Source organism: Desmodus rotundus, chromosome 2, assembly GCF_022682495.2.
Source record: "Desmodus rotundus isolate HL8 chromosome 2, HLdesRot8A.1, whole genome shotgun sequence".
Classification (NCBI taxonomy): Eukaryota; Metazoa; Chordata; class Mammalia; order Chiroptera; family Phyllostomidae; genus Desmodus; species Desmodus rotundus.
In genome coordinates, this window is record NC_071388.1 from 19344565 (window position 1) to 19372477 (window position 27913).

At 34.9% G+C, this 27913-nt stretch overlaps 1 protein-coding gene across 1 annotated transcript; it reads left to right on the forward strand.

The window, feature by feature from the left end:
• Positions 1 to 4151: 4151 nt before the first annotated feature.
• AADAC (arylacetamide deacetylase) lies at positions 4152 to 27552 on the forward strand. The gene is made up of 5 exons (XM_024560215.4): positions 4152 to 4426; positions 10159 to 10381; positions 12453 to 12522; positions 13530 to 13701; positions 23964 to 27552. The coding sequence occupies exons 1-5, from the start codon at positions 4289 to 4291 to the stop codon at positions 24558 to 24560; spliced, it is 1200 nt and encodes a 399-aa protein (XP_024415983.2). The 5' UTR covers positions 4152 to 4288; the 3' UTR covers positions 24561 to 27552.
• Positions 27553 to 27913: the final 361 nt, after the last annotated feature.

Consider the following 27913-nt stretch of genomic DNA (forward strand, 5'->3'; position numbering starts at 1 on the left):
ACATTGATAGATAGATAGATACATGAACTTTGGTCCTGGTCAACTCCTACACTTTGGGTTGACAGAAATAATTCTGAGTTTGAGTGCAGTTGAGAACAAAAGCAGGGCTGTGCAGACGACTTTTGTGGCAGGCCCTACTCAGGCACTTGCAGATAAAGTCAAGCACTGCCACCCAGTGGTGCGTTTTGGGATTTGGGATTCAAAATCGATAAGGAGCAAAGTATTGCCTTTCTTTTCTTTTTTAAAAATCATTTTTATTGAATTTACTGGGGTGACAGTGGTTAATAAGATTATATGGGGTTTGGGTGTACAACTTTATAATGTACCATCTGTATACTGTATGGTGTGTTCACCACCCCGAGTCAAGCTTCCTCACATCCCTATTTACCACTCGCATGCCCTTTTTTCCCTCCTCTCACAAAGTACTGCTTTGCTGAATGTCGATTGCTAGTCTATTACTGGGCCTTGGTGCAAACAGCTTCCATTATAGAAACCCACCAGGTAATCTTCAGACCTGAAAAACGTTTTGAATTGTGTAATTTCAGAGAGACGTGTCTGGAGAAATATATGGGTGGGTTTAAGTCATTCATTTGTTCATTGTTTCAACATTTCCTTGTTTTTGAAATAGATTAATTTGGTATTTTAATGATTTAATTGTTTCTCCATTATTGGGATATTGGTTTCATTATTTTTCGTGGTTGCTTTAAGAGTTTACAGTATGCATCTTTATGTTATCATTATAACTTCAAATGATATGGCATGTCAGCAGTAAGAAATTTCCAACAGTATAGTGCCATTTCTTCCATGTCTTCTATTAGATTATTATTGCCATATATTTCTATTTTATAAGTGTTATGAGCCCAACATAATGTTTAAAATATTTTTGCTTTAAAGAGTTATGTACCTTGCCCTGGTCAGTGTAGCTCACTTTGTTGGAGTGTCATCCTGTAAACTGAAAGGTTGCAGGTTCAATTCCCAGTCAGAACACATGCATAGGTTGTGGGTTTGGTTCCTAGTCAGGGCGCCTACTAGTGGTCCCCAGTCTGCAAGTGTTTAGAATTAGTGTTCACTTTTGTGAGAGATTTTCATCTGTAACTGCCTTGTTATTTACTGGCCTTGTCAAACTTTGGGTTCAAGTCTGCTGGTATCATAAAATAATTTGTGAAGTACTCCGTCAATATTTTTTCCCTTCTCTGGAAAGTGTGTATAAAACTGGTATTCTTTCTTCTTTCAATATTTTGAAGAATTCAACAGTGAACATCTTACCAGTGTTTTTTATTGTAGGAAGTTTTTTAAATTGCAGCTATAACCCTTTAATAGTTACATTAGCATCCAGTTTGTTTAAAACTTGTTCTTGGATGACTTCATAGTTTTTTAAGAGATTTATCCATTTCGTTCAAGTTTTTTAATTTATTGACATAATGTTGTGTATAATATTTTATTTTTAAAACTGACATTAAATTCTGTAGTGATATCTTATTGCTTATTTGTTATTTTTTTTCTTGATGAATCACTTAAGGATTTATCAATTTACTTACCTTTTTAAAAGTGTTAGGGTTTCTACTTGATCCTCTTTATCTCATGTTTATTTTTATTTCATTAATTAATGCTCAATTTTTTTTTATTCCCTTCTACAGACTTTTAAGCTTTATTTACCATTTGCAACTTTTTGAGGTGGATGTTTGGATTATTGATTTTCATCTTGAGTAATAGTATCAAATACACACTTTAAAAGTATGTATCATATGGATGTGAGGGCCATCTGGCTGCAGCATCTGTCACCCCAGTGATCACCAAGGTTGACTCGGCTGATCCAGCTGGCTAGGCCGGTGTCCCTTCCTTCCTCACCGACCCACGTGTGTCCTTCCTGAAGCTGCACACTTGGTTGAAGAGGATGACCTTCCCAACGGAGGAGAGGACCTGTCTTTGGTCAAGGGTGTACACAAGTAGCTGTGCTCCCCTGCTAGAACGTCCACACAAGCTCTCAAAAACATGTATCAGTCATTTAGAGACACAGGAGGAACTGAACAATTTTTCAACATTTTAAAGTTTGGCAGCAATGTGGATTAATGGGGAATGCTTTCATGATATTATACTTATTTCCTTGTCAAGTGATTTCTACATCTTATGATGAGTATATGAGTGATTTAATAATTACAAGAACATGATATTGTTACATCTTCCATTTTGTGTACAAAAAATAATTTAGCATAGTGAAAAGTAGCAATTCTACTGACTTTCAGCAGAAAGAAAGAAGGATTATCCGTCTTGAGTCAAGAACAAACCACATTATGTACAAATAGTGGAAATGGCCTTAACAAAAACTCACACAATAATTCAAATGAGACAGAACAATGGAATTGCATGTTTAATCAGCACCTTGACAAAAGATACCTTCTGTGTTATATTTCACAGACAAAAATATCATATTGTGTTCATACTACCATCCAATAGTTATGTAAAGTCAAAATAACTTGTTTGCTAGAAGTTGCTGAACAAATGAGAATTCTCATATGCCTTTACTGTTTAAATATTTGTACATAGTATTTACTACAAAAACAACTTTGTCATTTACTTTGAGGAAGACATCAAACTGATGTTAGTACAAATCTGCATTTTATTTTGTTCAGATTTTTTTCTAAAAAAGCCAGTTAAATATACCCAACACTCGGAGAAATCTCAAAGAGGTTATGCTTAGTATAATAAGCTAGTCTTGAAATGTTATATATTGTATGATTTCACTTATGTTACATGAAAAAACTATCATGATGGAGAATAGATCACTGGTTGCCAAGGTTTAAGAATGGAGAAAAGACGAGACCACAAAGGTATAGAAAATAGGGGTTTTGGAGCTAGTGGTTGTGTTCTGTATCCAAATTGCATAGTATAGTTTAATGAATGTACCCATTTCTTAACCTCCATAAAACTATTCAACAAAAAGTCAACTCTAATGCATGCTCATTTAAAAAAAATAAAGTAATTTGAGTTTCACTTCCCGCATTAGTTAGAACAAACTTAACTTTTCCTCAGAGCCAGAGGATTCTAAATGAAAACTATAGAAATAAGTGATGATATGGCTTTGGAATAAGACAGCCTCTCATAATATTAATTCTTACATTGCACCGTTCATATGAGGACTAACTGATACAATATACTTAACGTAATGTAAGGATTAAATCACACAATGCTTCAAATTTGGCATAATATTTACTTACTTCTCAAGAAAATTCTATGGAGTTTGAACAACTGAACCCTTGGGCCCCCTAATCCAAGCTACATACATTTTGTGATTCTACCATTGCAAAATATAGTTTCCAGGCCTTGTGGACTTTAAGTACTTCTGCCTGGAAATGGCCTGTTAATTCCTATCAGGTCTCTTTGGCTAACACTAGTCCTGTATAACTCTACTTAAGTGCTAGAGAAGGAACATCAAAATCACAGGGGCACATGTGTATTCAGTGGACCGTGATGTCTCCAACACAGGTACTTGGTTTTGTATGATGTTGGCTAGTTACACTGAGTCTTAATCTCAATTGCTTATCTATAATCTGAGACTAATTAAAGAACTGGGACCAGTGAGGTCTCAGTGTGTACAAATGGAGGACAGTACTGGCCTCACTCCGTACTACTGAATGAGCTTGTACAACTTTCTAAACTTCCCTCGGTCTATTTATTTCTCCCTCACATGACAATAATACTATTGAGGATTAAATGAGATTTCATTGTTTGAGTACACCACCTGGGGTACAGAGTAAGTTCAAAAACTGTTAGCTACCTGCATGATCATTGTATAATTGTAACGTAATTAGTATTGCTTACTGATGTAACTGTAGTGAGACCATAAAATGTTATTAAAATGCATGTGAGCATATTCATTTTTACTTTGTAAAAGTTCTTAATACTTTAAAGATACTTGTTTTCTCCTCTCTGAGATCTGTTATTCGAAGCATATACAAGGTTTCTTGTTTTTTATTTTAGAAACTATTGTGGGTTTTTTTTTAATAAAGTATTCTGCACCTATGATTATGCAATGAACTGACTGCCTAGCAACATCGTAAGGAAGCTGAGGACATGAGGAAACTTGCCACATATCTTCACAGAGATCTTTGCCCTCGTGCTGTTTATTTCTGAACAGCCAATGAAATGCCACACTGAACGGTAGAATTTGTGTCCGGGAAGTTAGGTAACACTTTATGATAGGGCCAAAAACTGGGTATAAAATTTCAGTCTCTGAAAATTTCAATGTATTTGCTGTGCTGCTAAGCAGCCGGAGCAGAAGGGAAACGTCATGGGAAGGAAGACTCTTCTGCTGCTGATGCTGGGTGTCCTTGGAGCTTATTACGTTTATACACCTCTCCCTGACAATATTGAGGAACCATGGAAACTGATCTGGATGAACACACTGTTGAAAACCACACAAAACTTGGTAAGTGTAGAATCTTATTGACTCAATATTTAAGTTTAATCAGGAGAGAATACCTGTCATATTTTTCACAATTTCTACCCTCTTGGTAGTTTTGCTCTTTCAGTTTCCTGATTTTAAAGCCTTTGTCTTATTTTAATTATTCCTTAATGCAGACCACTAACAGAATGACTATGGAGGGAGTAGTCAAGGAGTTTTGATTTTAAATATTAAGGAACAAAATGTGCTGGCTGAGAAAAACAGTCTTTATTCTGCATAAACACGGCCAGGATAAAGTGTGTTAAAGTATGAACGCCAGAAATGGCAGGATTGACCACACTGTGATTAATTACAGAGTTCTGTGCAATAGTCTTGTATTCAGACATGAAAATGAATGTTTACGGAGATATTTGGAAACAGGTCACTGGCAAAGGTCCTGGAAATGGGACGTGCATGGTGTCCAGTAGACAGATGAACTGCTGAGGTAGCCCGGCAACTGCCCACATGGAGACCATGGCTGGCCAGCAAAGACCTGTGGTTCTTTTCTAGTAATGCTAATTGCTTAGAAATCAAACCATTTGTTATCTTCTTTAACCTCCTCTGTAGCAAATTGCCTGTAAAAAAAGAAAAGATAATTCAAGGTCAATTAGCCTGAGTAATAAAACACTTGGCTTTTTGCCTCTTTCCTGGCCTTTTTTTTTTTTTTTTAAGGTGTAACTCTTTTTTGTCATTTAATGTGGCTCTGAACAAGTGCGATATACAGGGTCTGGCACAAATAATGCCACTGTTTTATTACAAAATCATAAGCATGTAACTCTGTAACATAACAATATCACACTCAAGCACACCATATGACATTTTAGGTGAAATGTTCAAATTAAAGCTATAAATTATTGCACCCGTATTATTATCCTACCAACCACACTTAAGCAGGGGTTACTTCTGCCAGACCCTGCATGTCTTACATTTGATCATTTTTAGTAACTTCATTAGCACATATTTTGTTGGATTGGGGTCAATTTTACTGGAATGTAGTTTCAGGTTTTATTTATTTAGGTTGTTCTTGAATTTTCTCTAAAATATTAATTTGGTTTTATTGTTTTGATTTCTCTTATTATTTTGATTAGTTATACCTACATACACACATTTATACACACACAGACATCTTTACATCATTTTCTCTCGGTACTTTTTAATGTTTCTCTACATTTTTCTTTCCTTTTGTTTGTTTTTGTAATTTGTATTATATATAATGCTTTGAGTTTCTTTTAATTTGGTATTCATTTCTGAAATTATTTTGTCTTTTTAAAATTTTTTTCTGAGTTCTATCAACATGTTAATTCTCTCATATTTGTGACTAGCAATCACCTCCAATTATCTGCCTATATCTTCCTTGAATATGTGCATTTTTGTTTTGTGATATTTCTTCTTATGTTATTTTAAAAATTTATCTTACAATATTGTGTAATATATTTTATTCACTTTGCAGTGACTTTTTTCCTAGTTTGTTTCCTTCATCTGTTAGAAACTTACTATTTTTCTTACAGTGCCCAGTATATACTGCAATACCCAAGTACTGGATATACTTTCAATATCCAAGTATGGTACCCAGTATACTGCAATAGTACCCTGCAGTATTTGCAGGGAACAGCACCTTGAATGAATGTTAAATATACAACTATTGTCTTATTTCCATTTGAATGAGACGAATTTTCTCGGACAAACTATTTTAAGAATGTCCTGGGCAACAGAGGTAGGGTCAAGACTTTTTTGTCAGTCAGTTCTTGTGCTTAAGGACCCCTATCGCTAATGCGCGCGCGCGCGCAAACACACACACACACACACACACACACACACACAAACATACCTTTGTAAATGCGCATCTACTAAATTCTCTCCAGCCCTCCTGAGTCCTGAATCCCCCGGTTCATCCCTGCCTGTTGTTAGCACAGGGTACAGCCGTGCTCTGCCAGTGCTCTACTCCACTTCAGAAGTTCCCAACGCACTTTCCCCGACCTTCCTGGGTGGTCTGTGAGTTTCTTTAGCTCCTTCTCTCTGTAATCAGGCTTTCCCATGTTTCCTGCTCTTGGAGACTTTGGTCATAGAGAGGCTCTATCATTCTTGGAATGAATGTTTATGATCGTTTCCTTTCTTACCTTTTCTCTTGCCCTAGCACCATGGTTTTCTCTGTAATTCTGCTGGTTTCACCTGCCTTAATTTAATACTGCACATAATTTGTAGTTCACAGGTTTCCCGCGACTCTTAGTTCTTGGGAGAAATAACTTATCTGTTTGATTATTGATTTGTTTGGGTTTATTATCTTTCTCTATGTGGTCTCCTACAGATAAAAAAAAAATGTAGATTTATCCTAAAACCTTCGATCCCATTTTTAAAGAAAAATAATAATTTATTTGCTAAGTACATCAGACTACCATATAATGGTATCTTTCCCAAACCTCTATAAAATTTATTATCCATTAAGCAGTTGAATCTTTTCTAATTCTCCTTCCCTACCAAAGAAAAAAACCTTAACACCTTTTTGCTTGAATTTAATGCCATCTTGTACTACTTTGTGCTTTATCAATCAATTTGAACATAAAAATAAAGAATGGTAATTTAAACTTTTAATAATTCAGTGATGAAGATAAATGGAAGGCATTGAATGGAATTAATTTTCAGCTGGTCTGCAATGCAGACTATCTCTGAAAACAGGAATATCAAATGCAGGTGCCGACTCTGAGAGTTGGATTGCTCAGCAGTATAGGCTTGGGAAGAAATAACACCACAGTCAAATAACACTATCAGACTTACCTGTGTTCGGGATTATATGCGCTTGTGAAAAGTGTCTTCTACCCTTAAACAAGATTGTAAGGTTTCCCTTAGTCGCATTGAGACAGTTTGATGCTTCCACGCTTGACATTATTTTCTTAAATATTACTTTTGTCATCTTCTCTTCTCCTTTTGCTTCATTTTTACCATTGATTCTCCCAGCCCTGCTTAGTCCTTTTTGCTGCTATGGCCTTCTCAATGGTACACTGGTTGGTCTCCATAGGATGAATATTTTGAAGTTCAATGATCACTCAAGACTCCGAATTGCCAAATAACCACACTTTATATGCAAAACTCTAACTTGGGTGCAGCCAATGGCATGGTTTCTCACTTTTGTATGAACAGAAATTCAATTTTTTTTCCCCTTAACTGATAGATCCTTGTAGGACTAAGATACAAGAGACAATTTTGTCCATACACTGAAGGATATAAATTTCAGAGTCGGTGAAATTTTCCTTCTTTATCACTTGATCCTTCAAACTTACATCAAAAATTGCATTTAGGCTTTAAAGTCAGTATAAAGACAGTAAGCTGATCTGAGATGATATGTCCATTAAACTACTGGTCTACTCCACCACACTTTACCAAAGGGAACATGGTCAGAGAAATTTTAAAACCCTGGTTACTCAATTCAGAATGCAGGGACACTAGGCAATGGTGTTAGCACACTGGTGAGTTTTTAGTCTTTTGTTTTATGTTTATTACACTTCCTCAGAATTTAAAGACTTGTGAAGTTATAAACTCATGTTAAAACATTCATACTTAGTATTTTCTTACATATTACAATTTCTGTTTTCATAACTAAATCCCTGTCTTTAATTTTTATAACATAGTACCATTCTCTATCATTTAAAAAATATTTGAAACTAAACACTCTTTAATTCTTTGAAGACAAAATACTGGAGTCCAGTGATTGACATTTTGAAAAAAGGACTTGTACTTGTTCTTAACTTTAATTTAAAGCCAGAAGGCCAACTAAATTGGCATAAATCACTTTTGTGGGAAAAGTTTTGACAGCTACTCTATGTCAAAGGTTGTAGAAATTTTAAATTTATTTATTAAAATTAAGTAAGTAAATGTTCTGACCTTAATACCACTTTCTTATGTTAACGTTTAAAATCAGCAGGCTTGATATTCATGTGATTTCTTCAAAGTCACATTGTTCATTGGTGGGAGTGCTTGTGCAAAAATCACACCCAGCAGAACCATGGGGAAACATAAGTTGACACTGTAGTAAAAGAGAGGACAGAAGATGGTCTGCTGTGAGTAGGAGTCTCCACCCCTTTGTAATTGCAGAGGAGCATGTAGGGGACATCCAGCATGCTGAAACATGGCCAGCATGTGGAACGGGCCACCTGTGTTCAAGGTGGGAGATGCCCACAGGTTGAGAAGATCGTGAACATCTTTACAGCTGGAATAGCCAGTTTCCCAAAGCCTGTCAGGCAGACTACGCATTGGCATGCTCTCATTTGCATGAGTTCTATGCTTCTGCTGACAATTGTAATGTGAGCGCTGTCATTTCTTTAAGGTGTGTGCTTGTCTAACTTCTGAAGTGCCTTTGGGATAGCTGCGGGGCAACAGTAAGGAGAGGTATTTGTTTGCAACTTGAACACCTATCCAGGTGTAGCATGAATAGGTTGGCAAGCACAGGTAACCCGGGGAAACAATACCATTCCACTGGGCCTAGGACCATAGTCCACATGTTTTGAAATTAAGATTGGAAAACATGTCTTTTTAATTTTTGTCAGCCCAACATTATAAGGTCTGTGGGGAACTGTTTCAAGCGTGAGAAATGTGGCTCAGCCCCCACTTGGAAAAGCCAGTGGGAAGCGAGGTTGGCGGGCAGGACCCACGTCCATGGATAAGTTCTCCAGTGGGAAATCAGGCCTCCATTGTATCTTGACTGCTATGAAACTTGCTCTTGCTAAAACTCTCTCACCCTGAGGCAAGCAAAGGTTTATGGAGTATCTTTATCTTCCCAAAATCTGGGCTAGACCTTCCAGGTATGGAACATAGCCTTTTCGACCATTTTTCTTTTACATTGCAAATATCCTCCTTTGATGTATTCAGCGACACCCTCTCCTTTGTCTGCAAAAGATAACCACCCAAAACAAACCTTTGCATAGTAAAAGAGGACCTTCTTTGATGTAAAGGGCCTAGAAAAACAATAAAAGCCTGTCAAGGCAAGGGTTGGCCCGCTCTCCTCTAGAGGGAGTAGCTGAGGCGCTCAGAGGCGTCTCCTCTTCAGAGAGTGGCCACGCTGTCCCTTTTCCTCCACAGGATTTCTGTAGTCCGTGTGTATTTGAATATTACAACCACAACAGATCCTGCTGGCCGGGATCTGCGTCAAAGGTACTTTACGATTTCCTCACACTCACGTTGGGGATCTTTTTATTTCATGCATCCCTCCGTAGACCTGACTTTTATAGCTTTACTACACTACCTGCACTTCTCTGAGAACTTCCCTCTCTGTATTCATAACAAAGTTCACCTACCTGAAACCTCTTCCTCCAGGTGTCCTGTCCAGGAAAATAGTTCACCTCCCTAGTGACATTTGCCAAAGTTCTTTGACTGTGTTTATGAGACAGGCAGTTATGTTGTTTCGTAATTGCTTACATATCCATTTCTCCCACGACGCTGAGCTTATTTAGAGTATAAAGAGTACATCTTGTATCTGTGTACTCAAGGCAAGAGGCATAGATTCTGACAAGTTGTAATACCTCAAGAATTCTTTAAATATCTTTTTTTAGCCTGAGGCAACTATTATGGTAAAGATTCTGAATCTCGATGTGTCTGTGTCATTCTGATTTGCCTGTGATAAATGACTCAGGACCGTGGGGAGCAGATGTGCAGACTTCTATGCTCATAAACAACATTGGCACTTGCTGTCTCTAAGCTGGTATTTGTTTTTCTTTCTCTACTTTTAGGCTCTGTTTGCTGAACTATTGGGAATCAATCATTTGATGGACACTTTAATGTTCTATATGAGTTTTCAAGAAGTCCCACCCACATCTGATGAGAATGTCACTGTGACGGAGACAACTTTCAACAATGTTCCTGTCCGTGTCTATATTCCACATCGAAAGTCACAGGCACTGAGAAGGGGCGTGTTTTATATTCATGGTGGCGGTTGGTGTTTAGGGAGTGCTGGTATGTGGCCCTTGTTACAGATTTTGGCTTATCATGAAGCATTCATTTCTATTAGGATATTTACTATGACGTATCTGGTAAACATTATCACGGATAATGGAACACTTCAGCTATCTGAAATTTATTTCTCTGGAACTATGTTAGTTTAAAAAATTATTTTAAATTTCTTTTTGAGAAGTAATACTGAAAGCTGTAGCAAATCTCAGACAAGAGGAAAAACCATTTCATGAACATAGAATTTTATTATTGAAATTGTGAATTGCAAAGGTGATGGAATGTTGTAATGAAGACCAAAAAGAAGTGAGTTGAATAATGGATGAAAAATTAGGTAATGGAGATGGTGACTCCAGTCTTAGATATAAATACACTTAGATATAAAGGAAAGACAAGGTTTGGGTTAAAAAAGAAGCACAGAGTTGATTAAGTACACTGTCTTTTTATTTTTAATAAAATATATGTACATTTTAATTTATTTTCTGTATTTCTATAAATGTATCTAATATATATCATTTTATTACATATAATATAAAATGTATATTTTATTTATGTATAATTACATATTTTATATTTATGTATGGAAGGTCCATGAACATGTTTATAAGCTGAAGGTAAGGCAGTTAATAGAAGTATGTTGAAGAAATTGGGGGCGGGGGAGCTGGAGAATGGGAAGAAGTTTGCCCGACCTACAGGCTGTGGGAGGAAATTGGACTCCGCACAATGGAGAAGTATTAACACACACCAGGAGGAACATAACTTTCTGTGTTATGTTTTCTTTCCAAATTGTCAAGGCAAAGGGGTATTAATGAGTATTGATGTAGATTGAAAATGTAAATTGGAACAGTAAAGTGTGTAATCCAAACATTTTTTATAAATTCAAGCTGTAAAATCATCAGCTGGCAATGAAGTGATATTTTTAAGACAAAATCTGACTATGCCATCTCTCAATTATTTTCCTTGCATTCCTACTTCCCAAAGCACTTCACTTAAAATCTTTCCATCAAGGTGTACCTGAAGAGAGGGAGTATGTTCACCAAGGAAAAGGAACTAAATAAGAATAAACTCTGAAACAAAATACTATTTACCTGATGTTTTCTCTTTTAACATTAAATAAAAAACATAAAAATATGTGCTTTAATCCAAAATGTAAGCATGATTTCGTGTAGTAAATGTTAAATAAAAGCTTAAAATTTAGTGTGTATGTACATTTTAAGAATATTCAACACCCAACTTTGGAAACATCACAATAAAATATCTACTCCTCTTTCTACAGCCTACGTGCTGTGCCCTTTGTGACAACTGCTCATCCTGGTAGCCCACTGGTGGTACTTTATGATCTCTCCCTCCTCTTGTTGTTGGTGAATTCTATTTTATTTTCTTAAAATGTTCATATGTGCAAAAGGGAGTACTTTTCCAAGCACAATAGCAAACATGTGTGACCTATACCCACCCCATACACATGGCCAAAAACACCCCAGAAAACATAGAATAGGCAGACAAGGAAATATGAATACATAAATCAGGTGTCAGCTCTCCCTATTTCCTTTTTACTCTTCCTTAACTTCCTCTGGCAGTTTTTGTGAAGTCTAATACTATTTCATAGAGTACTTTCTGTACCTCTCCATTAAAGCGAGAACTATATTGCATTATCGCTTTTCATTTCTATGGGCTTGCCCCTCCCTGCTCCTGTCTTCAGTAGAATGTGACTCCCTCAAAGTCAGGGAGGTATATTTATGTTTATTCTTTCAATACCTAACATCTGCTGATTAAAGGGAGCACGGACTAATCTTGAAGAGAGAGATTGGCTTAAATTATACAGTGTGAAATGTGGGGAAGGACAAGAAAGTTGACCATGTGCATGTAAAAGGATTGCTGAGCAAAAGAATTCATTTTCTATAGCTATGATAAAATATTAGAAATATTTTCCCAGAACAATTTTTAAAGACTTTATTTATTTATTTTTAGAAAGAGAGTAAGGGAGGGAGAAAGAGGAGGAGAGAAATGCCGCTCTTTTGTGGAAAGAAATATCCATCGGTTTACTTGTCAGTCTCTGATTTTATTTTCTTTATTTCAGCTTTGCTTAGTTATGATTTGCTCTCAAGACAAACAGTTAATAGACTGGATGCTGTTGTCATTTCGACCAAGTAAGTGCACTGCTGGTTTGGGTTTGGCCAGGCCCTTTACGTAGTGAGCTGTCCCGGTCATTTCTTGGTTATGCCAGCTGTGTTTCAAATGGAAGTGAGGTGGTGAGAAAAGAGAAACTGAGCTTGATCGTGGCCAGAAAAGAGACAGAGAGAAAAGAGTCGTAGAGTTGGGTAAAGTGGGGATCAAAAACAGGCAGTCAAGAAATTGTTAGAATGCAATTAAACTATTGAATTGCACCTACAAAGGATCTTTGCTGGATTTCTAGCCTATTGTTAATTAACAGAGTGAATAAGGAGGGCTTCTGAGTCAGAGAATCAGGCCCAAAGTTTGGTGTTTAAATTAACTATGTGACAGTTAAATCTCTTTCTAGCTCCATTTTCCTCATATGTAACCTGTGAGTCATATAATATTTTCTATATCACAGAGTTGTTTCAAGAATTAGGTGTTAAAATACATTTAAAGCAATTGGTGTGGCATATTTCATAGTATGATCCTTCTTTGAAAGCAATTAGTCACTAAATAACATGGAAATGCAGGTAAAATCTATTCTAAAAATCATTCTAGATCAATAATCAATAATAGAAAATGAAAAAACATGGGAGTGTTTGCTTGCCAATTAGATCAATAAATTATGTTGGAATTCAGTAATTCTTAAGATTTACTTGATATTTATTGATTATAGATAAATAAAAATAAATATAAAGAAAGAGTAATGACTACAAAGAAAATAACATTCTGGGAAAAGTTTACTTAATTATCACTTGGGATTTTTTTTTCCCAAAGTCTACTCCAAGTTTTTCATTCAAGCCTTTATTAGTATAAAAATAATATTTATGAAAGTTTTTATATCAAACATTGTCTTTAAAAATAAGTCCGTCTTTGTATTCATTAGGATTCAAAATGTGTTTGTTAAAGAAAAAAATTTACTTTTGATTTTAGTGTTAGAGTATGCATGCACATTTTTATGAAAAATATTGACTTAAAGAACATGTTTTCCTGCCCACAGTTACAGATTAGCACCTAACTATCATTTTCCCAATCAATTTGAAGATGTATATAATTCACTAAAGTGGTTCTTACGCCAAGATGTTCTTGAAAAATATGGTGTAAATCCTAAAAGAATTGGAATTTCTGGAGACAGTGCTGGAGGGAATTTGGCTGCAGCGGTCACTCAAAAGGTATGCTGCTGAAACGTGTCTCATTTTATAAAATATCCTACACTTAAATGTATTTACTTCAAACATTAAAATATCAGTGTAAATATATTACTATATTAAGTTACATAGAGATGATATCAGAGAAAATTAATATACCTCGTGCTTCTATTTCTATCTCTTGCTGGATTTCTTTTTTAATAAAATGATTAAATCCTCTTTCTATATTGTTGGCTTCAATATAATGGATATGGTCAGGTAAGTAACATAGTGTTTTGTTATACGAGGAGATATATTTCTGTAAACAATTTGTGGAAGCAATGACACCAACACAGCAACTAAAGAATCAGATGATGAATCTGATGAATCAATCTTCAGTATGCTAAAACTTGCATTAAAACTTGTTTTCAGAATAATAAAATTACCTATTGACAAAAATGTTAGCAGGTTCATAAATATTATTTACTTAAAGGAGAAACTATTATTTTAAAATATCAATTATTACACTATTTCTATGGTATTTTGCTAAAACTGGACACCTATTAATTAGATTAATATTAATCTATCACCTATAGATTATGAATAAAATTATTTTTGATACTGGTTTATCTAACCTAAGAAATAACCTTGGCACTGATGGCTTAGAAACAATATTCCCATAAGAAAAAATTCTAATATATTTGCAAATAAATGATCATAATTTAATAACTACTCATAATCATAAATATTACACATAAATTTATTGTGCAATAGAATAAACCATGTTGTTTATATTATTCATTTTCATACACACTTTAAAGTATATAAAGTTTGGCTATTGGTATTTTTAGGATAACCTTCTCATTATTTCCAGGTAAAGGAAAGATAAAACTCTTGTGATTTTTCTTAGTATACTACAGAACATATAGTTGTTATTTCCCAGAAGTTGATATTGCTACACATTGTCTCTCTGAGAGACACTTTGATGCATTGCAAAGAATAATCAGGAGCCATGGATTTTTGAAGCTTAAGTAAGGGCCAGCTGTGACCTTGGACAAGCCACCTAACCACTTCGACTTCAATTTCTTTGACTGCGTTGCATAATTGGCCCTTTGTTGTATGCAGTTCAGGTTTCTGTCATGGTGCACAAATTAATTCTGACCCATAATTATTAAAAACTGGGATAAGATATAATAATCTGAAATATATCACAAAGCTCATAATATGTAAGAAATTTCTAAGCCAAAAGTTTTTTCAAAGATAAAGAAAAAAAATCCACAAAATAAACCCAGTACTCAATGTCCTCTTTACCCTAAAGGCTTATGGCACTCAAAAGAAAAAAAAAAAAGAAAAAGTTTACAACTACGATAAGTTTTGGAAGTCTTTCAGAGCTAGAGTTAAAGTAAAATATGAGGACGCTCCCGAACCACTCTTCCGGTTAACTGAGACCCTTAATAGAGGTGCTCTTGGGGCCAAGGTGAACCTGATGTAATACAAACCTCACACGCATTTTTGAATAGGAAGGTAATGCATATAAAGGTTTATTGTGGCTCTTACAGTACTTCTAAAATTTTGTGCTAAGATACACATAACATAAAATTTTCTGTCATGACCATTAAGTGTATAATTTCATGATATAAAATACATCCCCATTGTTACACAACCATGTGCATTTAGAGTCCTGCTTCACATCACCTGGATGGTGGGGGAAATCTCGGGCCTTCACTTTCAATGAGAACGGTGTGAGTGGTTGATACTCAGGTGTGCTTCACGGAGATGTATGAAAAAAGCCTCCCTGGAGAAATATAGTATCATCATAGACTTTAATTGCTCCTACAAATATTTTGGGAAATTCAGTATCCAACGCAGAATAGAACACATCCAGGTAAACAAGTAAGCAAAAAGCAACAAAGGAAAGCAAACAGAATGAACAGACAATAGAAAGCCACGTGGCCGTATTCAGACGCTACAGTTACCAGCCACAGAATATTAAATAACTACCCTACTTTCTTCCACCCGTTCACAACCAAGATTGCAAATTTCAGAAAAGTAGAGTTTTGAAAAAAACAAAGGTTTTAAAACTCAAAAATAAAATTATCAATATCAAAACCTTTATCAATTGGTTAACTGACTTTTACACAGCTGCAGATAATTTATAAACTGAAAGATGAGTCATATCAACTCATTTATAACTATGCAAAATGATGCAGAGGGAGCCAAGAAGTTAACAAATACGAAAGAGAAGAGAAGAAATATAGCAGATACAGTCTGAAAATCCAACAAAATTCTTGTTGTCATACCAGAAGTAGAGGGAAGAGAATGAGATAAAAGAATGTTTAAAATTAAGAACAATCTAACAATAGCCAGGGGGGAGTGGGGAGGGGACAGTGAGGAGAGGGGATTACAGGAACTACTATAAAGGACACATGGACAAAATCAAGGGGGAGGGTTGAGGTGGGGGAGGGAGGTGGGTTCAGCTGGGGTGGGGTGGAGGGATGGGGAGAAAAGGCAGACAACTGTAATTGAATAACAATAAATTTTTTTTTAAAAAACACAATAGTACAGCATTTTGTAAAGCTGATAAACAATATCAAGCTACAGATAACAGAAGTTACCTGAACCCTAAGAATCATTTTTGAAAAGCTTAAAACTAAATCAATAACTAGAAAGGAATCTACATGTAAACACAAGAAAAAATGTAGAAGCCAGCAAAAAAAAAAAAAAAGAAGAAGAAGAAGAAAAAAGACAGAAAGAAAAAAGAGAAAAACAGAGGAAAAAAGTAACTTCACAGAAGTACAAGCCATAACGGCAGCTTACCTCTCGATGTCAGAAATGTAAATCTGAAGTCAGTGGAGTAATAGCATAAAAGTGCAGCACCAAGTGACTATTCATCTAATTCTGTGACCCACAAAATTTTTACTTAAGAATAAAGGAGAAATAGACTTATTTGGTTAAAAATAAAAGAACTTCCTATTAATGGAACACACTAAGGATACTTTAAGCGAAGTGTTTTAGATGCAATGAAAATGCAGATAAAAGAAGAAGCTAATAGCAAGAATGTGGTAAGATGCTGGTAAGTCTAATAAATTTGAATAGTTTAAAATAATGAGATACATAGCATTAAAATATGAGAAAGACAAAGTATAAGGAGAGAGATGAGGATAAATTTCAAGTTTTACAAGGTCTTTTTTTCATCTAACAAGAAATAAAGATTTACAATTATGTTTCAATAAGTTCATTAGACTTTGAGAAGTTAAGAATATACATTTTATGGTAATCCATTAAAGAATAAAAACAGAGTGTAACATAAATTACTAAAGGAGAAAATAGAATAATTGAAAGGTAAACCAATTTGAAAGAAGGCAAAAATAGAAAAAAAATTATAGAAAAAGGATACAGAAAATTAGGCAGTAGATCACCAATTATTTTAACAATTACAGTAAATATTTGGGGTCTAAATGATCTCACTGTAGGGCCCAGATTATCAGATTAAAAAAATAAGTAAGCAGATTATTTGAAAGTACTGGATGGAAAATATATGTACCTTGTAATATTATCTGAAAGAATTGATAAATTAAGAAGATCACATCATTACAGAAAAGGTTTAAATGACTAAGAAAGTACAATGACTCTAAATCTGTATGTATTTAATTACAAGAAAGTATTAACAGAACTACAGGAGAAAATACAAGTTTATGACCACATCAAGAGTTTTAAGAATACTTCTTTTAGTAAGAGAACCAGAAGGCAAAAATAATAAGTAAATAGACTGGAATAACAATCAATATATTTCACTCAGTGGAACAGGGAAATATCAAATACACATGATCATTTTTAAAAATCGACCAAGTACTGGGCCAAACATTTAGAATTTAAATTGTATTACATTTGGATGCTTACTAAATGCAATAATGTGGGAAATCAATAAGAAAAAGACAAATAATATGTTCTTCTTTGTATAGAAAATTTAAAAAATACACTAAGCACCTATCAGTCACTATTTAAAAAGAATGTGTATCTTTTATATGTTCTTTAGAATTAAAATAAATTGTATGTTCTCCAAAGCATAGGGGAGAAAAGAAAGACTGAAATAAGCATCTGACTCAAAATAAAAAAAAAATACAGGGAAGATAGTAATGACAAGAACAGAAATGCTTATATTCAAAACAAGCTTAGAACAGATATGAACAAAAACAAAAAGTTAATTCTTTCAAAGGACTAATAAAATTTTAATCCTCTGAAGTGACAAATGAGAAAAAACAAAATTTAGCTGCAAATGTCAGCATTGAGAAAGGGACAATTCTGCAGACCCTTTGACATGAAAATGAATTAGTCTTTGATGAATTAAGAATGCACATTGTAATTCTTGAAAGCAATATTTTAAACAACTTTGAAATTAAAACATTTAAAAACATTTTGATTTAATAAAGAAATAACAATAACATAACTTGCAAAGCAGACACACGAAATGAAAATCTGTCACTTTATAACCATAAAAAATTAAATTAATAAAAATAGTTCCAGTAAGAAACTTCACTGGCAATTTGCATCAAACATTTAAGAAGAAATAAATCCAAAACACATGTCAGAGAATAGAGAAAAAATGTACACGCTCCAGTTTTCTTCAGAGAAGCATGATCTTTGTGGCCAATCAAAGATCAGTTTCAGGAAAAAAGACAATGGGCCAATCATGCTCAGAGATCTAAGAGATTGTTATCATGAATAAAATATTTGAAAAATATACATTCTATATATATACTTTGGCCAAGTTGCTTATCATGCTAAGAAAACATATTTTATTAAAATAAGTAAATTTCACATTAATAGATTAAGGAAGTAAATTCATAAATCATAGATGCAGAAAAGTAATTTAGTAAAATCTACAATAATGGTTATTGGTTAACTAGAATAGATAGAACTTACTTAACCAAATAAACCACATGGGTTAAGTATGTGTAAAAGGAGTGTAATTTAAAGAAATAAATTCACACAGTAGTGAATTCCATAATGAGGAGTAGTGTTTATGAGGAAGCAAAAAGGCTGTACAATCAATTTAGGGCATGTAGTGAATTTCCTGATTCTTAAACATATTTATTATATTTTATACTTTTATCTTGTAAGGTTATATACTCGATTTTATGTGTTTTATACTTAACTATAAAATATAGTTTAAAAAATATCTGCAAGACTTCTGGTCAAGATGGCAGAATAGGTAAATACAATACTCCTATTCTGCCCAAACCACTTCAGAATTACAACTAAACTACAGAACAACCATTATTGAGAACCACCTGAAATCTAGCTGAACAGAAGTCTTACAACTGAAAATATAAAGAAGACACATCAAGACTGGAAGGAGAAAAAGAGATGCAGAAGGGGTTTGTCCTACACTCACATGTGATTAAAAATCAGCAGGAATATCTTGGCTCCTGAGGTGTCCCATGAGAGAACTGAGGGGTCCCAGTACCACACCAGTCTCTCTCACCCAGGGTTCCAGATTCTGAAAGGGAATTCCCCGTAACTTCTGGCTATAAAACCCAGTGGAGATTGTGGCTGAGTGAGATAGAGGGCTCCTGGAGACCCATGGCATTCCTCTTAAAACACACACAAGTGGGCTTACGCACTGAAGGACTCATTCACTCCAAGCTTCAGTTCTGGGACATCAGCTAGAAAAGGGGCAAGTACATACAGGGAGGAACTAAATTGTGTGGCTTCAAGGTAAGAGCTACAGGGGCAGCTTTCTTCCAGACAAACACTAGAAGAAGCCATTGTACCTTTGTCAGAAGGCCTAAGCCTTCCATCACCCAGCAGCAGGCACAGGCAGGCACCAACTTCATCAACCTGGTTAACACTGTTCGTCATTCCCTGGTGACTCCCTGAGACCCTGCCTCACTCAACTTTTGAGCCCAACCAAGACATTTCCAGTGGCTTTCCCATAAAAAAAAAAAAAAATGGCCCGTGTTGGCTCATGCTACAGACTTTCAAAAATCTTTCAAAGGTTCATGACCCCCAAAGAGTGTCTGGCATCACCATACCTCATAACTCCTACTAGGTGCTCCAAGCCCATCACTAGTGGCATCTTAGCCCCTACTAGGCCCCTCTAAGCCTAGCATAATCAGTAACCATCTTCAGATCACTTTGTAGCTCATACTGGTGGCCCTGGGCAGGTACAGACAATGGTTGACCTTGAGAACCTTCCTGAGAGGCCCCAGAACCAACATAGCAGGTGGACAGCTTCATATCACACCACACACCACTGAATCACCTCCACAAGTGACACAATTAAAGGCAGACTCAGCAGGCGCCACAGCTGCTAAAGTGAATCCTGCTCCATGGGGTCAACCCTTGCAAAATAGCTCCTCTGATGTAGTCATAGGTAGTCCTCATAGGAGATCAACCTAAATTTCAATCCTTGCCAATGATATGCCAGCAGCAACCAAGACTTAACTACAATAGCAGGGCACACACAACCCATACAAGGACACACTTGGAGCACCTAGCTCAGGTGACTAGGGAGACTGCGCCACTGGCCACAACGGGCACTTACTACATAAGTCCACCCTACCAAGGGGGACGTAGCAGCTCTATCTAATACACAGAAACAAGCCCAGAGAGGCAGCCAAATGAGGAGAAAAAGAAACATGTCCCAAATGAAAGAACAGAACAAAACTCCAGAAAATGAACTAAACAAAATGGAGACAAGCAATCTATCAGATGCAGAGTTCAAAACACTGCTTATAGGGGTTCTCAATAACCTTAAGGGAAAAGTAAATGAAGTCAGGACTTTAAAAAAGATACAGGAAACATAACAATGGAGATAGAAAACATAGAAAAGAACCAGTCAGAAATGAGTAATACAATAACTGAAATGAAAGCTACATTACAGAGAATCAACACAGAGTTAGTTCGATGAAGCAGAGGATCAAATCAGTGATTTGGAAGACAAGGTTGTGGAAAACACCCAATCAGGACAACAACAACAACAATTAAATAAGGATAGTTTAAAGGATCTCTGGGACAATATCAAGTGTATCAGCATTGAGAACCTATCTGAAGAAATAATGACAGAAAACTTCCCTAATTTGGTAAAGCAAATAGACAAGTCCAGGAAGTACAAAGACCCAATTAAGATAAACCCAAAAGGTCCACACCAAGACATATTATAATTAAAATGGAAAAGATTAAGGACAATGAAAGAATTTTAAAAACAGCAAGAGAAAATCTGTTAGTTACCTAAAAGGGAGCTCTAATGAGGCTGTCAGCTGATTTCTCAACAGAGCTTCGCAGGCCAGAAGGGATTGGAACAAAATATTCAAAGTGATGAAAAGCAAGGACTTAAAACCAAGATTACCCAGCAAGGCTGTCATTTAGAATTAAAGAACAAGCCCCAGCTGGTGTGGCTCAGTGGATTGAGCATGGGCCTGTGAATCAAAGTGTCGCTAGTTCGATTCCCAGTCAGGACACATGCCTAGGTTGTAGGCCAGGTCCCCAGTAGGGGATATATGAGAGGCAAAAACACATTGATTCTTCTCTCCCTCTTTTTGTCCTTCCCTTGCCCTCTCTCTCAAAAAAACAAAACAAAACTAAATAAGATCTTAAAAAAAAAAAAAAGGATCAGAGGACAAATAAAGAGCTTCTCAGACAAGAAAATGCTGAAGAAGTTCATTACCACCAAGCCAGTATTACAGTATTACAGGAAATGTTAAAGATACTTTTTTAAAAAGAAGAAGAAAAAAATAAGAATAATAAAATGGCGATCACTATATACCTATTAATAATCACTTTAATGTAAATAGATTCAATACTCTAATCAAAAGACATAGGGTGGCAGAATGGATAAGAAAATAAAACCTATACGTGTGCTGCCACAAAACACCCACTTCAAATCGAAAGACACACAAAGACAGAAAGTAAAAGGATGGTTAAAAGATATTTAATGCAAATAGCAGCAACAACAAAAAGCTGGGGTAGCAATACTAATGTCAGACAAAATAAACTTTAAAACAAAGGCTATAACAAAGAACAAAAAAGGACCCAGAAATTCCACTCCTGGGTATTTATATGAAGAAACCCAAAAACACTAATTTGGAAAGACATATGCATTTCTATGTTCATTGAAGCATTGTTTACAACGGCCAAGATCTGCAAGCAACCTAAGCGTCCATCAATAGACAAAGAATAAAGAGGATGTGGTACATATATACAATGGAATATTACTCAGCCACATAAAAAAATAAAATCTTGTGCTAAGTGAATGTCGGACAGAGAAATACAAATGTCATATGATTTCATTTATATGTGAAACACCAAAAAACAAAAAAAAAAATTAACAAACAAAACCAAAACGAATCCATAGATGCAGAGAACATTTTGATGGTTTCCACATGGGAGGTGGCTCAGAAAATGAATGAAAAAAGGAAAGGGATTAAGATGTGCAACTTGCCACTTATAAGAACAGTCATGGGGATGTAAGGAAGGTACAGCATGGGGAATATGAGTCAGTAATATTGTAATAACTATGTACAGTGTCAGATGGGTACTAGACTTACTGGGCTGATTACTTCATAAATTATACAAATGTCTAATCACTGTGTTGTACACTTGAAACTAATATAATATTTCATGTCAGTTGTAATTGAAAAATAATGGTTATATAAAAAATAAAGATAAACATTGGATCTATCCTCAATTGTGGGTCCTTCTTACTGGAACACTCTCTTTCTTCCAAGAGCTTCTGCCAAGTTAACTCTTACTTGGACATCACTTGAGCTTCATTACCTTCCCTGGAAAATACACCTGTGTAAGGTGTGCTAGTAGCATACTGAATAAACCTCTACCTGGTAGATTGTCTCACTAGCTGGAATTACTTGCTTCACTCTGTTCCTGCTTGACTATAGGCTCCTTATACGTACACAATGACATCTGTTCACCAGTATTCCTTAGGATTGACAATTTTGTGTTTAATAAATATTAGACTAATGAATAAAAAATCAGCAGGTTCAAATATTTTAGATAGCTATAAGGTTGAATTTATTGGTTAAATATAAAATATTTTTCTATGTTTCTTAATTCAATCCAAAATCAGCCATGTTAGCTACCTATTGAATTATTACCAGACCTCTACTAATGTAAGTAGCAATCTTCATAGTAGGTATTGAGCTAACAGGAATATGGTATTCTTAACTGAGATAAAACACTGAACTGGTTATTTAATTTCAGAAATCACTTTATGTACACAATCTAGTTCTGGATTTATTTTATCTTATGAACCAGCTCTACTTATTAACTATGCTTCAAATGCAATAAAATTAGCATTGCTGTCATTTGCTTTTGTTCGGGGGGGGGTGCAATGTCATAGTTATGCTGAATAGAAAATATCAGAGTGCTCTGCTTTCTTCAGCTTTATAGAAAGTTTTCAGACATGGAGTTCAGTGTAGTCACTGTACTTTAACAAGCATCAGCATATCTATAGTTTTAATCATTATTACTTATGACCTATGTCAGTGGATCTCAAATTTTTGCATGCATCAGAATCACCTGAAAGATTTGTTAAGGCAAACATTTCTGGTTCCTCTTCTCCCGATTCAGTGAGTCTGGGCTAGGGACTAACAATTTCTATTTCTAACAGATGTAGTGTCTGCTGTTCCAGGGATCGTAGTTTGAGAGCTTATCCACGAGACACAATGGGCCATTCTAACTCCCATGGCTAAACGTAATGCTCGATATTCCTGGCCTCCAATATTTGTGGTCGTCTGTCCTATGAACAGGGAATTTTTAATACAACTCAAGTATATGGGCATTGATTTATAAATTAATGTCCCTTAATGTACTAGTATAATTTGAATATTGAAAACATATAAATATTAAAACAAATTAGACTTTTGCCAATGTTTTATCTGTTCAGTGTCAGAGCCAAGTTAGAATTCCTAGTTACATGACATTTCCCTTAAATGTTAATGCCTGTTGACATAATAACATATGTACATAAATTATTTACTTAAAAATCACTTTGCTAAGATTGCCATTTTGGGCTGTAACTGTAGATATTTTGCTCTTTAATCACATGGTCTGGTTCCATACCCATGGGGAAAGTAATGCAAATCATTTTGTTTACCTTTACAGTATTTAAGTGTATACACTGAGTCTTACGTATAATATTGAAAATTGGAAAGTTCTTTGAGGTATATCTTTTATTGTTTCTGATTATCTTTTTGAAACTTTGAATTTATCTCATATCAACATCACAAATGAAAGTACATACTATTAATGAAAATTATTTCAACAACTTACTTTAAATTATCTCTCAGCTCATAGATGACCCAGATGTCAAGATCAAACTCAAGACCCAGTCTTTAATTTATCCCGCCCTTCAGACTCTTGATATGGACTTACCATCCTATCGGGAAAACTCGCTCCTTCCAACTCTGCCCAGATCACTCATGGTCAGGTTTTGGAGTGAATACTTTACCACAGACAGATCACTTGAAAAAGCCATGCTCTTCAATCAACATGTACCAGTGGAATCAGTCCATCTCTTCCAATTTGTTAATTGGAGTTCTTTGCTCCCAGAGATCTTTAAGAAAGGGCACTTTTATAGCAGTCCAACTAATGGTACTTCTGAGCTGTTTAAAAAGTATCCAGGGTTTCTAGATGTGAGGGCAGCTCCCTTGTTGGCTGATGACAACAAGTTACAGGGCTTACCTGTGACCTATGTCATCACCTGCCAATATGATGTCTTAAGAGATGATGGAATCATGTATGTCACTCGACTTCAGAAGGCTGGAGTTAGGGTGACCCATCAGCACATTGAGGATGGATTCCACGGAGCAATTTCCTATGGCGGATTTAAAATTGGATATAGGATCCAAAATCATTATCTGAGTTGGCTAAATGAAAATCTATAGTAAAAATATAGAGTCATCAAACTACATAAGCCTCAAAATAAGAAACAAGTTAGTGAGAATCAAAAGGTTTTGTTTAAATTGATGATGTTAATCATCTGTGAACTTTCAAAGGTCCTCAGAGCCATCATGTTGCTGTTTTTTGATAACTTAGTAGAATCTCTTCTACTCTTTATTCTAAATGTTGTTCACTCACTTCTGCATCTTTGAAAATATTACTTTCCTATTTTTTTTGCTACTAAAGTGTCTAAGAGTCATTGGTATTAATTTTGATATCCTAGCACAGTAATAGGCTTCCTTACATTAAGTGAATTTTGTAATAATAAACAAATGGCATTCTATTGAGGCAAATGCTTTGAAAAACAGTTGGCACATAGGTCACATTACTGCCTACAAGGATTTTTCAAGGCTCTTAATCCATGCCAGTGACAGCTCTGGCAGTTCACAAGCCAGATGTATTTGCTTAAAACGTTTTTCTCAACAGTAATATTTTTACACAATAAAAAAACTAAGGTGGTTAATTAGAGCTACAAGAAATGAGTAACTGTTTATTTTTGTAAAACACAATGTCATGTTTATTCTAAAACATGTATGCAAATGTGGGAGGAACTCCAGCCCACAGACTTCTCCCATCCACCATGGATGGTAAATAAATTGCCTGGACACACTCTTGCTGTTCTGGTGGGAAGGGGGGTGGTGATTCCCTCTAGTGGAGAGTACCCCAAGCCCTTCTCCACATGGCTTTTATTGGGAATGGTATGTGTAGGTGTATACAGCATACATGCATAGCTCATCAATCAATGTCAAAAAGGCTACAGTCTTACAAAAACAGGTATTATCTATAGACAACAGTTGAAGGAACACAGAGACCTGTCATGCTGACGCCAGAGGGTCTTTAAGAAGTATTTCATGAGATAAGGAGTTTACTCCTTATGCCTTGAACTTAAATATCCAGTTTATATCACCAGGGCTATACAAAATAAAGCAGAGCAAGCTTCAAAGGATACATTGTATTTATCAGGCCTGGTTCCCACGGGAACCCTTGGTATTAGAGTCCAGTCATGCTTGTTACTTGTGTTTTTACCTGGTTTTCCAGGGAGACTTGCCAGCCCCTTTCAGGGTTTGTTCTCACTGGGCTACAGTCTCGGAAACCACACAGAGCAGTCCACCACATGGAAATAAAATGAATATTAAAAATATTTTGTTTTGAAAAAAACAAGTTTGGACAACTTACAGATTTCAAGGCAATATAAAGCCACCGTAATCAAGATAGTATGATATTTTAATAAGAACAGGAACATAGATAATACAACAGAGTCCAGGAAGCAACTCATATATGTGGAGAGGCAATTTTTGATATGAAGTCACCAAAGTAATTTAATTCTGAAAGTATAAGATATTTTAAATGGTAGTGGAACATTTGAATATTCATATAAAAAATTCCTTAACCCTGACCTTTACTTACTTCACTTCACAGACAAAAATAAGCTCAAAACAATCATTGATCTGAACATAAAAGCCTAAATTTTAAAACTTCTAGAAGAAATTTTTAGATTGGATTGCATTTTCCTTTAACTGTTGCATCACATAAGCTGTTGTTGTATTATAAGTCCAAGTGTATGGGTAATTTCTAGTATTATACAAAAAGAAAATCTAACAGTGTCTTCAGACTGTTTAGTACAAATGATTTTTTTAAAACACTGACAGCATTGTAATGTGTGTATTTGAATATTTCATGAGGAAAGCAGGACACTTGATATTTTTGTAAATCTTAATTGGAAATTACATTCAAGCAGTTATTTTCAATTCAGTCATTTTTCCTCTTTGAAAAAATAAGTTGGACACATTTTAACCTAAAAGGAACACATACTACAAATGCAGAGACAAATGGAGATGCATAAGCTGGTACAATTCCTGGAACAGCTACAAAAACAAGAGACCAGAAGAATGTGTATTGAAAACTTTATAAGAAGAGGCAATTTCAATTTTCTATAGCAGATTAGAAAACAAATTTTAAAAATAATAAAGTTGACAGTATTTATAGACATATTAGCAAATTCATAATTTTCATAAGTTCTTTTTCAATGGTTAAAAAAATCAACACATTTATTTACCTGAAGACAGAATTAAATGTTCAAGAAAATTTTTATAAGTGATCTTTAACATTATCTGAGCTCATAACTTTGGATACTAGAAAACAGTTTGGATTCTTATGCAGAAAAGCATATCATTTTTAGATGGAGAAGTGATAAAACTATATATACACTTATATGTTATGTATGGTATATACATTATTTATTATAATTATGGTTTTGTGTTTGAAAATTATGAAGATTAAAAAATAGTTTAGAAAAGTAAAGTATTTTAATTAAGTCTCCAAACAATTACATGTATAATACAAAATGTTTGTAATAATACCAAACATCAGTTAACTAAAAACTTTTAGAAATACAAGTACTTTTAGTTATAGATGACTTTTGCAGTATAAGAAACATTGCCCAATACTTAGGTATATTCTGTCTCAAGAACAACAACAACAACAACAAAAACACTCCAAGTTCACAAAACAAAAAAAAATAAGTTGTCAACTTACAACTAAAAAATTCAAAAAATGTGAACTCAAAACATGGATATATTTGAATATTTTACATCCACCAAATAGTAATTTTAACTAGTTATGAAAAGAATTGTAATGGCAGAAAGTGGCCTAGTTATGTACAGTAGGTCAAGATCCCAGACTTCATGGAAATTTAAAACAAGAGATGTTTCCCTGTTGCTTCCCTGTCCTGTGTGATACACACTGACACCCTTTGGACAGGCTTTCCAAAGATGATTCTGAAAGGTACGGTGGTTGATGCTTTTGAGTTGTTCAGTATGTATGTGGAAATGTTATAACTCATTGCCAATTTATGACTGTATTGAAATGAATAGAATTTGATGAGTAATGGGGAAATGGGGACAATTGTAATTGAACAAGAATAAAATTTTTTTTTAAAGAATATAATGGTTTTAATCCTCTTGTGTTCTTTAAAAATCATTGATGAGTCATTAAAGAGGTTTACAAAGACTTATTATACTATTCGCTTCAAGACTTTCTTGAAAGAAAAGCAATGTTTGCTAAATATGCAATTATCACGTGCAAAGAATGGCAATGTGACTTATTTTCTCATAGGAATGAGCTAATTCTGAAGCTCCAAGTAAAGTAAAGCTTATCTGTGACCTAGCTAGACAGGTACAAAATTTTGTATTGAAATTCACTCTTTTTGTAATAAGAATCAGTGATAGTGATTTTCACACATTTCTAACAGGAATCAATATGCAGAAGATGCTAATGTACAATTAATTAACAGCATTAT

What these genes read in the sequence shown, in the direction of transcription:
- AADAC (XM_024560215.4), top strand. Translation starts at nt 4,289, where the DNA reads ATGGGAAGGAAGACTCTTCTGCTGCTGATGCTGGGTGTCCTTGGAGCT. An exon ending in TGAAAACCACACAAAACTTG is followed by an intron (nt 4,427 to 10,158) that starts GTAAGTGTAGAA and finishes CTCTACTTTTAG; the next exon opens with GCTCTGTTTGCTGAACTATT. An exon ending in GCTGTTGTCATTTCGACCAA is followed by an intron (nt 12,523 to 13,529) that starts GTAAGTGCACTG and finishes TCCTGCCCACAG; the next exon opens with TTACAGATTAGCACCTAACT.